Source organism: Carcharodon carcharias, chromosome 4 (genome assembly GCF_017639515.1).
Source record: "Carcharodon carcharias isolate sCarCar2 chromosome 4, sCarCar2.pri, whole genome shotgun sequence".
Lineage (NCBI taxonomy): Eukaryota > Metazoa > Chordata > Chondrichthyes > Lamniformes > Lamnidae > Carcharodon > Carcharodon carcharias.
This window is the reverse complement of record NC_054470.1, coordinates 162,100,187-162,113,015: the sequence shown is the minus strand read 5'-3', so window position 1 is coordinate 162,113,015 and position 12,829 is coordinate 162,100,187. Positions and strand designations below refer to the sequence as shown.

General features: G+C 39.0%; 1 protein-coding gene across 2 annotated transcripts in view; it reads left to right on the top strand.

Moving 5' to 3' along the window:
• ap3b1a (adaptor related protein complex 3 subunit beta 1a) overlaps positions 1–12,829 on the top strand; it is a 338,438-nt gene that overhangs the window by 32,839 nt on the left and 292,770 nt on the right. For both annotated transcript variants that reach the window (XM_041185794.1, XM_041185792.1), the window contains exon 2: positions 5,795–5,870. In XM_041185794.1, the coding sequence (XP_041041728.1) occupies positions 5,795–5,870 (76 nt within the window). The remainder of the gene's footprint in view (positions 1–5,794; positions 5,871–12,829) is intronic.

The following is a 12,829-nucleotide window of genomic DNA, read 5'->3' as shown; positions in this document are numbered from 1 at the left end:
ATGAAATTACTGTACCTATATAAAAAGTCACATTTGATAAAACCACTTTTGGCTTCTTGTTACATTTCTAAGCTCCTCCATGCAATTGGCATGTGCTTTATACAAAAATTAAGTGCTGTGAATTATAAAGCATGATGTGTGAAGGGAAACAATCAAAGTTGTAAATTCAGGTTTTACACGTGTATTTGGTAATCAAAGGTGATGGAGGAATTATTAGTTACCTTTAAATGATAAAGGAAAGCTGTTACTCTGGACCTCAACCAGGGTTGTTCATCAGCAGTGGAAAATTTGAGTGCAGTTGGATGAATCCAACTCGCCCAAGATGTTAAAGGTTTGTAGTTATCTAGGTTTGCATATATAACTATACCAGTTTAGTGAAGGAACATTGGTTGTGGCGCTTCTTGTGGACGTGAAACTGGGTGAGGAGGATGTACTGTGAAACTGGATAATCTGCCTTTTCTAAGGATTTGCAACCTGCATAGATAAAACTAGTAAAGGTTCAGGGATACTCCTTGTTAATAATAGAGCTGAATAAACCTGACCTTTATTAGTCAGCAAAGGGTTATCAATTATATTTTCTGAAACCTTCATTCCACCTTGGGTAGGCCGCAAAGTTAATTTAGTACCCATTTTGAAGTCAGTCATTTTGTCATTATTTTTATACCTGAGACTAACTGGGAAGAAGAAAAATAGATTTGATTTGCAGCATATAGCAGTTTTATCAGAAGTACAGATAAAGGAGCTGGAAAAGGAAAAGCTGCATGTCAAATTGGGCTTGTTCAAAGTTTTACATGGTGGCTAGTTTCTCCTATACCTCTGCACATAGCAAAACAGGAGACACTCTCCCTAGAACTAAAATTACTGCAGGGTATTTGATAGGTGACAAAATGCCTTTATGTTGTCATTTTAAACAGCCATAGTACACTTAAAGCACTTAAATCTGTCGCACCTCTGCCTCATAACTCAGCATGTTGATTCATGGAGCTGTTGCTGATGGTAGCCCCAACAGGCAGCAATTCTTTTTCAAAAGGTCCCAAGATCCAGCAAAAGCAGTTTGAGAATCTACAATGATTCATCCAGTTTTTCAGGTGAGTAGCTGAACCATGCACAGCAAGAAGGCTGTTAAGTTGTTTTGAGGAGAATCAGAAGGGTCTGTAATTTGCCTCCGATCCCCACGCAAGGGTGGTTGTAAGCTGCCACAATTCCTTTGTATAGGAGCTTCAACTGAATGCCTCATCTGTTGTGGGTAGGATTGGAGTTCCATTTGGTTAAATAGTCCGCCAACCGTTGCAGCCAATGCAATCAAAAACTTCCATTTGTTACTGTTTATAGGTGGTGCTTCATCCAGAATTTCTAACCAGAACTGAGGTGGCCATCCATCTCGGCCTAATTATGCTCAGATTACACCTGCAAACTTACTTTTCTGAAGTTGAATGCCGTGTGTAACTTACTGAAGTATTCATCCATTTAGAGTTCCCCATAACTATTTTCTGTAGTGATAAAACCTTGTGTTAAGAGATTTTTAGCAATTGCCTTATTAAATATGTGATCCAGTGCAATTGGTGGCACTCCATGGCTGGGAAAGGTTGAATTCTATTTTATTGGGCCTATTGTATCTTGGTAAAAGATCAGAACAGCTCCTTTCGAATATCCCTTTAGGGGAGTCATGTAGAGGAATTCCTTACACTTTGTGAGAATATTAACAGTATTTTTGATCAAAGAAGATGTGATTTCTGCTGAATTAGCCTTTTGATGATCAATGGTCATTTGTCAGGTAACCATTTTTGTATTACCTAATTGAGTAAATAGTGAAGTAAGGATTTATTTTCATTCCTATTATTTCAACATTAATCGTCCCTACACTAAGAACCAGCCGTGTTCTGGGATTGGCTCTTTGATCTGCAACTAAAGGAACAGCGTATTGAGTTATTTCCTATTTGTTCACCCAGTGAGCTTACTGTTGAGCTGTAAGTTAGTCTGTTAGAGAAGTGCTAATGTAGCACAGGACCTAGAGGCTTTGCATGTATGTGTTTTACTATAGGCATTGTTTGCTGTGATTTTGACCTCCTGGTTTGCTAATGTATCTATCCTGGAGGATAAGGGAAGAGCAAGACAATACGTAACATCTCGGAAGTAGATGTTGTTTTACACTGTGAAGGAGACCAAAGCATTTTGAATATGTGTTGAATTGAAAATTGCTTCAGATTTACAAGTTAGGAAAAATGCATTTAGTTTATTAACTTTTATGAATACATAAGGTAATTTGATCAATTTAGTTTCCAATAACTGTTTAAGTTTTGATGTTCTGAATGATCCATTTGATATTTCTTGGGGCTGCTATATTGGAGTCTGCCATTTCTGCATAACTGTTGTTTGTTTTCATTCTGTGGCACTTTGCAATTTGTAAGCTGTTTTCTTGGACCAGTTCATTGGATTTTTAAAATTGGAGTTTGTTTTCATTGTTAACAGTTTTTAAATTTTACATATGTTTTTACACCTAATAAGATAACAAGATGTATCATTTTATACTTTGTTCCATGCAGTTAAAGCAGTCAAGGTTTAGAAGTTATAGATTAGGACAGGAAAAGGGATTGTGACGTAGAGTTCCGAACTTGAATAAGTGCTGCTGCACCTTGTTGATAGGCATAGAATGTTTGCAAAGGGAAACAATTCCGAGATATGGGCGAATGCTTTAATGAAGGTACAGTGAAGTAATCCATTGGGAATGTTTATTTCTTTACTGGTTTGCCTGTCAGATGACTGTTAGTATGCAGTAGCATTGTACATGCTTGGTAATATCCCAGCAGGAGCAGGTTCGGTAGAACTAAAATTTGCAGGCTCATTCCAGGCTAGAGACTCAGAGCTTGGATGCCATGGCTGCAGTGAAGAATGTACTGGTGGTTGCAGATAGTCTTCAGCTATCACTGAATTTACAGCAGACTGCAGAAGAACGGGGCCTGACAGATGTTAACAGTGGAAGTGAACAGCAATTGATTGGGTATGTGTCAGCACTCAAATGTTAGTATTGTCATTACATTAAAGTTAATGGCCTGGAGTTTCTGCTCGGTTGCATTGGTTTTATCAGTGTGACTGGCACAAGAACTTGGAATTTTCAGCCTGAGCATAGGTCCTGACCACACAACTTGCCTTCGCAGCCATTGGGAGTTTCCACTAATTTTGCTTGTATGTGGGCCTTTCAGGAGCTTTGAAAAATTCAACTTTTTTTGGGGTGCAAGGCCACTAAGCAATATTTAAAAAGCTTTAGAATGTAATTATTTTTTAACATACTAGAAGTGACAACTTAGAATATACAATAATTCATCCAATCTACTGTACTCCAATATAACTAGGAAATGTTTCTGAATATTTTGTGCCCATCATGACTCGTTTGGCAGTACTCCTTCTAAGTTGCAGGGTTGCAGGTTCAAGTTCCACTCCAAGATGTGAACACACAGCTCAAGGTTAATACTGGAGTGCATTATTGAGGGAATGTTGCATTGCCAGATGCGATGTCTTTTGGATGAGATGTTAAACCGAGACCCTGTCTGCCTGCTTATGTAGATGTAAAAGGTCCTGTGGCACTATTTCAAGAAGAGCATGGGAGTTCTCCCCAGTGTCCTGGCCAATATTTATCCCTCCTCTGTTGTAATGTAGGAAATACAGTGGCTAATTTTGCACACAGTAAAGTACATAATTGGCTTTAAAAGTGCCTTGAGATGTCTAGTGGTTGTGGAAAATGCTATATAAATGCAATTTTTACAAGTATTTTTCAGTAATTTAAAATCGTGTCACTCTCAGATGGTGGATTCACACAGATTGAAAATGCTTCTTTTGTGATGACCCCATTTTCAACTGCAGTGATCAAGCAGATACTCTAATGAATTTGAGCAGGAGCATGAGGGATAAAAAGGCTTCTCAAAATGGGTGCAATTTGCACCCATTTTGCTGTTTACTCCCAAGCTGTGCTAGCATTTAGTGTTTACAGAATCTTTCCAAATTATATGCTAAATAATTTACCAAATAGGTAAGCAATCCTTCAAAACGTTTTGTTCATGCATCATTCAGCTTGAGCAATTACTTTTTGAATAATGTTCTTTGATCAAGAAATGTTTTGAGACTTCAGTGATTTTCTCATGGGCACATACGATCAGCATTAAGGTGTGTAAAGAGACTGTCAAAGTAACTAGTGAGAAAAGTATGACTCGCTTCATTAACACATTAGTACTCAGTATGAGGTTTGATAGATTTTAAAAAGAAATATCTGAATTCTTCAGATCTGTTTTACCCCCAAAGGAGTTTTGTTCCATAACCTAAAACTGAAATGTTTGCATGTTATTCTTATTTAGCTTCTTTTAAAGGGCCTGATTCATCCTCAGATTTACAGGATTGTTGTTCTGGTTTCTGGACCTAGTCACTGATGGATTCACATTGTGTATTGTAACAGCTTCTTGTCATAATATTGTTCAGTTCTTTGGACTTTGCTGCTGAAGTTGCGGAAAAAATAAATGTTGGCTGAAAAGCCCAAGTTAAGCAATCCCATAATTCCTTAATTTATAAGAATTTTGTCACCATTATAGTGCATAACCATCTTAATTAGAATATGTTTTATGACCAAAAAATTGGGACTTTTGACTTCTGCAGCCCTTCTGAGCATTAACTTAAGTATAAACAGGAAAGCAAATTATTTTTTTGCCAAACCATGTTGCAAGCACTTTTCACTGATCGTCATTTGTAAATTAATATAATTTTATTATGCAGCAACTTGAATACGCCATATTTTGCACTTTTTTTTTCAAGTTGAGGGCTACACTTGCTGATTTTTTTTTTTGGTTGTAGAAAATCAATGAGGATTGAGCAGAAGGGTTTAAGTATTTCCTTTTCCAAGAAAGAAAATAGTTATAGAAAAAAAAGCTTTGCATTTATTTAGTGCCTGTAATAATCACCTAATATCCCAAAGCGCTTTATAGCCAATTAATTACTTTTTTGAAGTGTGGTGACTATTGTATTATAGGAATTGTGACATCAAACAGCAATCTTCTCCAAATAATGTCTTAGTGACCAGATAATCTGTTTTTGCGGTGACCGAAGGATAAATATTGGACACCGGGGATAACTCACTTGCCCTTCTTCACAATGGTGACATTGGATCTTTCACGTCCACCTGTGAGGGCTGATAGGGCCTCAGTTTAACATCTTATCTGAAGGATAGCACCTTTGATGGTGTAGCACTCCTCCTTCAGTATGGTACTAGAGTGTCAACTGAGATTGCAGTGCCCAAGCCTCACAACCTTCTGACTCGAAGGAAGGAATGCTACCAACTGAGCCACAACTGGCACCAAGAGTGCCATTAACCTAATATACAGCAGAAATGTATTTATTGTAAAATGTATGGATGAACTTAAAAACTATTCCTTCCAGATTTCATTCTCCATTATCCTAAATTCTGTGTAATGCCTTGACCTGTAGAAGATTGGAAGCTGACTTTATAAGCCACTGGTTCAGGGAGAAACAATTTCAACCATGTCAAGTTTTGAAAGCTTTCTAACTTGATGGCGGATCTGGTTATTTGTTTTTTTCTAGCGTGTTCTGTCCTTATTTTTATTTTGTAACATTTTCTGTTTATTGCAAAGTTCCATTAATGTACTTTTATTGTGTTTTATTTTCATTATCATGCCGCCTTGTGTGGTTGAATATTCTGGGTGTGAATAGTTACAACTGTAGAAACGTACAGGAGCAATGTTTGTCCCCTGATTTTTGTCTGTCCTCATTTTAATTACTATGATTTTGTTTTCAGGAATGAAGACCTTCATCAAATGCTGGAGAGCAACAAGGATTCACTTAAATTGGAGGCTATGAAGCGAGTTGTTGGGGTGAATAATATTTTAACTTCAGTAGTTGCAATAGCTTCAATGGTTCTAAATCCAAGTTGCCTAAAGGCCAATTTTTGTGGGCATGATTTGGTAATCGGAAGGAAGTGACACGCTGACTAAGGAACAAATCTTGTATATCTGCTTTTATATTGCTCTAAGATATGTCACAATACGTGCAAAATCTTGTGCAGTTAGCTACTATATTGAAATTAAGTTGTTGGGAATTTGCACCTCTTCATTCTGATTGCTGCCTTCAGCGAACAAAAGCAAGTCTAATTTTGCAGCATGGATCTGACTCGCTTTAAAAGCAACTACAGCAAATAAATTGGAAATCGAGTTTATTTGTGTTAAATTGAAATGAGCAAAAAACCCATAATATGAATTAAGCCACAGTTGTTCAATTAGTTGTGAATTCATGTTGTGAATGCTCTTCAGGTATGGAATGCAAATATGAAAACCCGAACTGAGCTTGTAATTCATAAAGGGGTGTATGTGTACAGATTTGGATTTTTAGTTGGTAAATCTCTAATTTGAGGCACAGTATCATTGTGGTTATATTACTGGATTTGTAATCCAGAGACTGGTTAATGCTTTGGAGAAATAAATTCAAATCCCACGACTGCAAAGTGGAGAATTTAAATCCAGCTAGTTAAATCTAAAATTAAGTAATTAGTGATGGTAACAATGAATTTGCTGGATTGTAGCTAAAAATCCATTTGGTTCATTAATACCCTGTAAGGAAGGAAATCTGCTGTCCTTGCCTAGTCTGGTCTGTATTTGACTGTAGGTACATAGCAATGTGGTTGACTCCAAACTGCCTTCTGAAATGGCTGAGCAAACCCACTCCATCGTATCTTGATGACAATTAGGGATGAGGAACATATGCTGACCTTTCCAGAGATGTCAACTTCCCATGAATGAATACCTACGTCTGAAATTTGCTGTTGCAGCAACCTTGAGTTCCAAGATGAGACATATATGGAAATTGAGCATCATAACTTGGGAGTATTTTATCAAATGTTAGTTGCAGGGAGATTGAGAGATCAAAGACACGAAAATTATTGTTTCAAATCACAATCTTCAGTTTTACTCAGAGTAGAACTTATCTGTGAGTTTGCATTAAATGGTTCTCTGTTTGGGTTTTGTGACCATGAGCTCCATATGAGAATGAGTGTTGCTGAAAAAAGAGGCATGTCGAAGCTTTTTGTCTTGCACTCACTAGGATACTTCATAAGAATACCGATATAAGGGGAAAACAACAATTTATACTGTATGAAGAGTGCATGCTGATCGGTTGACAAGTGGACCCTGGTAGAGGTGTTGCCATGGTGAATGCACCAATTGATGGTGACTGACAGTTAACTGACAAGCATTGTTTGAAATTTGACCAGGCAGCTTGACCCTGATTGGTCAGGACATTGCCCTGGGAATGAATCAGCGAATGGCTGTCACTTATTTTGTTTATCTGAAACAGGTGCAATGTATGTGCATTTCTGTCTGCAAAGAACAGGGCCCTGTGTATTAATATATGTAGCTGCCAGCACACGCAAATGTGCCACACTGTGAGCCTGACTGACAATCTTAAATTGGTTGTCAACATAATTTTTAACGCACTGAGCATTATTTAGCAAATGTTGTCCAATCACATCTAATGCTGGGCACTGTTTTGAGTTTTGCAAGCATGGGCTGGTTGGGTACGCCCTGTACCTTGCCCGTCGCAAACAATGGCTGGGACAAGCTGTTTCTACAATCCACCCATCTTTGGAATGTTTGGCCTAAATACCTAGCATCACACTGGCACTGAAATTCATACACCACATTACTCATTTGTGTTTTAGGCCGAATGTCTTTTTGGCTTGATGGCAGCATCCTGTTAGTGGCGAATGCCACTTGTGTTGCTACTGCAATATAGCAGTGTGAAACAGCTAGTTTCACCTGTTGCTCAAATTTTTGCAATACCATGCCCTCCCTAACCTGAGATTAGACTGGGCACTTTTCAGGGCCGAAAGTGATGGCCTTAGGCCTGTTCATGAATTTGCATGATATTCAGTGTGAAATGACCTGATTAGGATAGTCATTTCCCTGAAGAACGCCCTTGATGTTCCCTATTTCGGCATCAAGCTTGCATGGTGAGTAAATGGCTCAGGCTCTGTTTACAAGGTTGCTGATGAGACCAATCTTAAAATAGAACAGTAAGAATCCCAATGTGTATATTGACCAGTGAAGGTATGCTTGTGGTAGAGAGCCCCCTGGACACAGACTGCTTCAGTATCTGAGGAGCTATTAATGTATTTTAGCTTCGAGGGAAGATCATTGGTGAAGCAGCTGAAGATGGTTGGGCCTAGGAAACTACTCTGAGGAGCTGAGATGATTGGTCTTCAACAACCACAATTATCTTTCTTTGTGTTGTATGTGACTCCAGCAAGTGGAGAGTTTTCCCCTGATTTTTGTTGGCTTCAATTTTACTAGGGCTCCTTGATGCTACACTCAGTCAAATATTGCCTTAATGTCAAGGGGGGACAGTCACACTCACCGCGCTCCTCGAGTTCAGCTCTTCTGTCCATGTTTGGACTAAAGCTGGAGCTGAATGGCCCTGGCAGAACTCAAGTTAAGCATTAGTGAGCAGGTTATTGTGCAGTAAGTACCACTTGATAGCACTGTTGAAGACACAATTATGAGTAAATTGATGGGGTAGTAATTGGCTGGATTGAATTTTTCCTGCTGTTTGTGGGCAGGGTTTTGTCGACAATTCTTTGCATTTGTCAGGTAGATGCCTGTGTTGTAGCTCTACTGGAACAGCTTGGCTGGGGAAGTCTTCAGGGCTACTGCCAAGATGTTGTCAAGGCCCACAGCCTTTGCTGTATTCTTCAGTCATATCAAATTAGCTGAAGACTGGCATCTGTGATGATGGAGACTTTAGCAGGGGGCTGAGATGGGTCATCCATTAAGCACTTATGGCTGACGATGTTACAAATGCTTCAGCCTTGTCTTGGGCTTTGTAAATAGAGGCATTGAGTACAAAAGCAGGGAAATAGTGGTAATCCTTTATAAAGCTCTGGTTGAACAACAACTCGAGTATTGCATCCAGTTCTGGTTGCCACACTTTAGGAAGGATGTGAGGGTCCTTGAGCGGGTGTAGAGGAGATTAACCTGAATGGCTACAGGGAGGACGGATTTTAGCTACAAGGTTAGATTGGAAAAATAGTAACGAGGGAGAAATTAGAATATAGGAGAAAGCTAGCTAGAAATACAAAAACAGATTGTAAGAGTTTCGACAAGTATTCAAATAGGAAAAGAGTAACTAAAGCAAGTGTTGATCCTCTAGAGAGTGAGCCTGGAGAATTAATAAATGAAAACAGGAAGTGGCGGAAGCATTGAACAGGCATTTTGTGTCTATCTTTACTGTAGTAGACTTGGAAAACTTCCTAAAGATACTTGAAAATCAGGAGGTGAAAGGCAGGAAGGGAGGAACTTAAAACTCTTCGCCACCACTAGGGGAAATGTACTGGTTTGGACCAATAGGCAGACAAGTGCGCAGGACCTTATGACCTACATCCTAGGGGTCTTAAAAGAAGTGGCTGCAAAGATAGAGGCATTGATTATAATTTTCCAAAATTCCTTAGATTCTGGAAGGACCCCAGGGGATTGGGAAATAGCATATGGAACACCTTCATTCAAGAAAGGAGGGAGACAGAAAGCAGGAATCTATAGAGCAACTAGCCTAACATCTGTCATGGGAAAATTGCTGGAATCCATTATTAAGCAGATTATAACAAGGCTTATAAAATTGTAATGGGATCAGTCAGAGTCAACAAGGTTTTGTGAAAGGGAAAACATGTTTAATTTATTAGTTATTTTGAGTAATAAACAAGGTGGATAAAGGGGAACCTGTAGATGTGGTATACCTGGACTTCCAAAAGGCATTTGATAATATGCCACATCAAAAGTTACTGCACAAAATAAGAGCTCATGGTGCAAGGGGCAACATATTAATATAGATAAAGGATTGGTTAGCTATCAGGAAGCAGTGAGTAGAGATAAATGGAGTGGCACTGGAACCCGTCCTGAGGCATCAACTATTTACAATCTATACCAAGGACTTGAATGCCTGTATTTGCTGATGACACCAATATAGGTAGGAAAGTAAGTTGTTGAAAGTCTAGAAAGAAATATAAATAGGTTGTAAGTGGGTAAAAATTGACAGATGGAGTATGTGAACTTGTCCACTTGGGCAGGAAAAATAGAAAAGCAGTATACTATTTTAAATAGTGAGAGATTGCAGAACTTGGTGCTACAGAGGGATCTGGGTGTCCTGATACCTGAATCTCAAAGTTAGTATGCAGGTGCAGCAAATGATTAGGAAGGCAAATGGACCACATCTGGAGTATGGTGTATAGTTTTGGTCCCGTTATTTGAAAAAGGATATAATTGCGCTGGAAGCAGTTTAGAGATGGCTCACTCGACTCATTCCTGGGATGAAGGGGCTATCTTATGAAGAAAGGTTGAACAGATTGGGCTTGTATCCAATGGAGTTCAGAAGAATGAGAGGTGACCTTATTGAAACATGTAAGATCCAGGGGGGACTTGATAAGGTGGATACTGGGAGGATATTTCTTCTAGCTGGGGAGACTAGAACTAGGGGACGCAGTTTAAGATAAAAGGTATCACTTTCAAGATAGAGATGAGAAAATTTTTCTGTCTGGATTGTTAGTGTATGGAATTCTCTTCCTCAGAAAGCAATGGAGGCTGAGTCATTGAATTTAGTCAAGGCAGAGTTGGACAGCTTTTTGATGGACAAGGGAGTCGAGGGCTATAGGGGGCAGACAGGAAAGTGGAGCTAAGACCACAATCTGATTAGCCATGATCTAATCAAATGGCAGAGCAGGCTCCAAGGACTGAATGGCCTACTCCTGCTCCAAAGTCCCTTGTTTCTTGGGTAGGGTTATTCCCTTGAAACAAAGGAGACTGGGGGGAGATCTGACAGTGATGTTCAAAATTACAACACATTTAGATAAGGTTGACAAAGAAAAGCTGCTTCCATTAGCCAATGGTACAAGGACAAAGGGATGCTGATTTAAATTTTGGTTGAGTTGCAGGGGGCGTGGGTGTGTGAGGAAGAACTTGTTTACACAACGAGTATTAATAACCTGGAACACTCTGCACATGAGGATGGTGGAAGCAGAGACGATCAATGATTTCAAAGGAAATTGGATGAGTGCTTGAAGAAAATAAGCCTATGGAGATGGAGGAGGGGAAAAGGACTGACTGGAACGTTCTAGAGACCTGGCACAGGCTTGAATAGCCAAATGTTGCCTCTTTCTGACTTGTAATGACTGAGTATGAGGAACACCCATCCCTTTGAGTATTATGTTTCAGGTAGACTCCCTCCCTGCAACCTGACTTTAATGTTCTTATCTCAACTGTGCTTCTAAACAACAGTTTGAAAACCATAATGGGTCAAGTAATGGTCTCTATCAAATCCAGAATCTGGCAAGAAAGTGTTTGGGTTCTGCTGTATCCGACACAGCTTCCTTCGACAAAAATAACTTATTATTCAAAAGCATGTTATTTAGATTGATCTTTAGAAATAAGCTGGTGTTTTTGTAAGTTATGGATCTGGTAAAATAGCATAATTCAAGGTTCTTTACTTAACTGCATATAGTATTCGGAACAACATAAATGAATTAACGCCACAAATATAGGTTAATGGGTATGATCTTCTAGCCATTACAGAGACATGGTTACCAGGAGATCAAAGCTGGGAACTAAATATTCAGGGGTATATGACTTTTCAAAAGGACAGGCAGGAAGGAAAGGGTGGTGGGGTAGCTTTGTTAGTTTGAGATGGACTAAGTACAACAGCAAGAAATGATCTTGGATCAGAAGATGTAGAATCTATATGAGTGGAGGTAAGAAATAACAAGGGGAAGAAGACACTAGTGGGAGTAATCCAAAGGCTTCCTAACAGTAGCTACACTGTAGGATAGAGAAAAAAAATCAGATAATGAGGGCATGTAAAAAAGGCAGTACATTAATCATGGTTGACTTTAATCTTCATGTAGATTGGGAAAATCAAACTGGCAGAGGTAGACACAAGCAAGAATTCATCGTGTACTTGGTACGGTTTCCTAGAACAAAATGCTGTGAATCCAACCAGGAATTAGGCTATTTTGGATCTGGTAATGTCTAATGAGGTGGGTTTAATAAATGATTTCAGAGTAAAAGATCCCTGAGGAAACAGCGACCATAACATCATAGAATTTAGCATTGAGAGTGAGAAACTTGGGTCGCAAACAACTGTGCTAGACTTAAAGAAGGGTAATTGCAAAGAAATGAGGGCAGAGTTGGCTGGAGTGGACTGGGAAAGGAGTTTAGCAGAAAAGACGGTTGATGAACAATGGCAGACATTTAAGAAAATGGTTCATGACTCACAACAAAGATATATCCCAGTGAGGAAGAAAGATTCTAGGAAGGGGATAAACCAACCATAGTTAACCAAGGAAGTTAAGGATAATATCAAATTGAAAGAAAAAAATACAATGTGACAAAGATTAGTGGTAAGCCAGAGAATTAGGAAAGTTTTAAAAACCAACGAAGGATGACCAAAAAAAAAAATAGAGGGAGAAAATAAATTTTGAAGGTAATGTAGCAAGTAATATATGGGGAGGCGATTGCATAGTGGTATGGCTGCTGGACTAGTAATCCAGAGATCCAGGGTAATGCTCTGGGGACCTGGGTCTTTTTCTGGATGGCAAGCTGTAACTAGTGGGGTGCAACAGGCTTTGGTCCTTGGGCCCCAACTATTTACAATCTATATTAATGACTTGGATTCAGGGGTAGAAGGTACAATAGCTAAATTTACAGATGACACCAAAATAGGTGGGCAAGTAAGTTCCAAGGAAGAAATAAAAAATTTACAAATGGATATGGACAGATTAGGTGAATGGGCCAAAATTTGG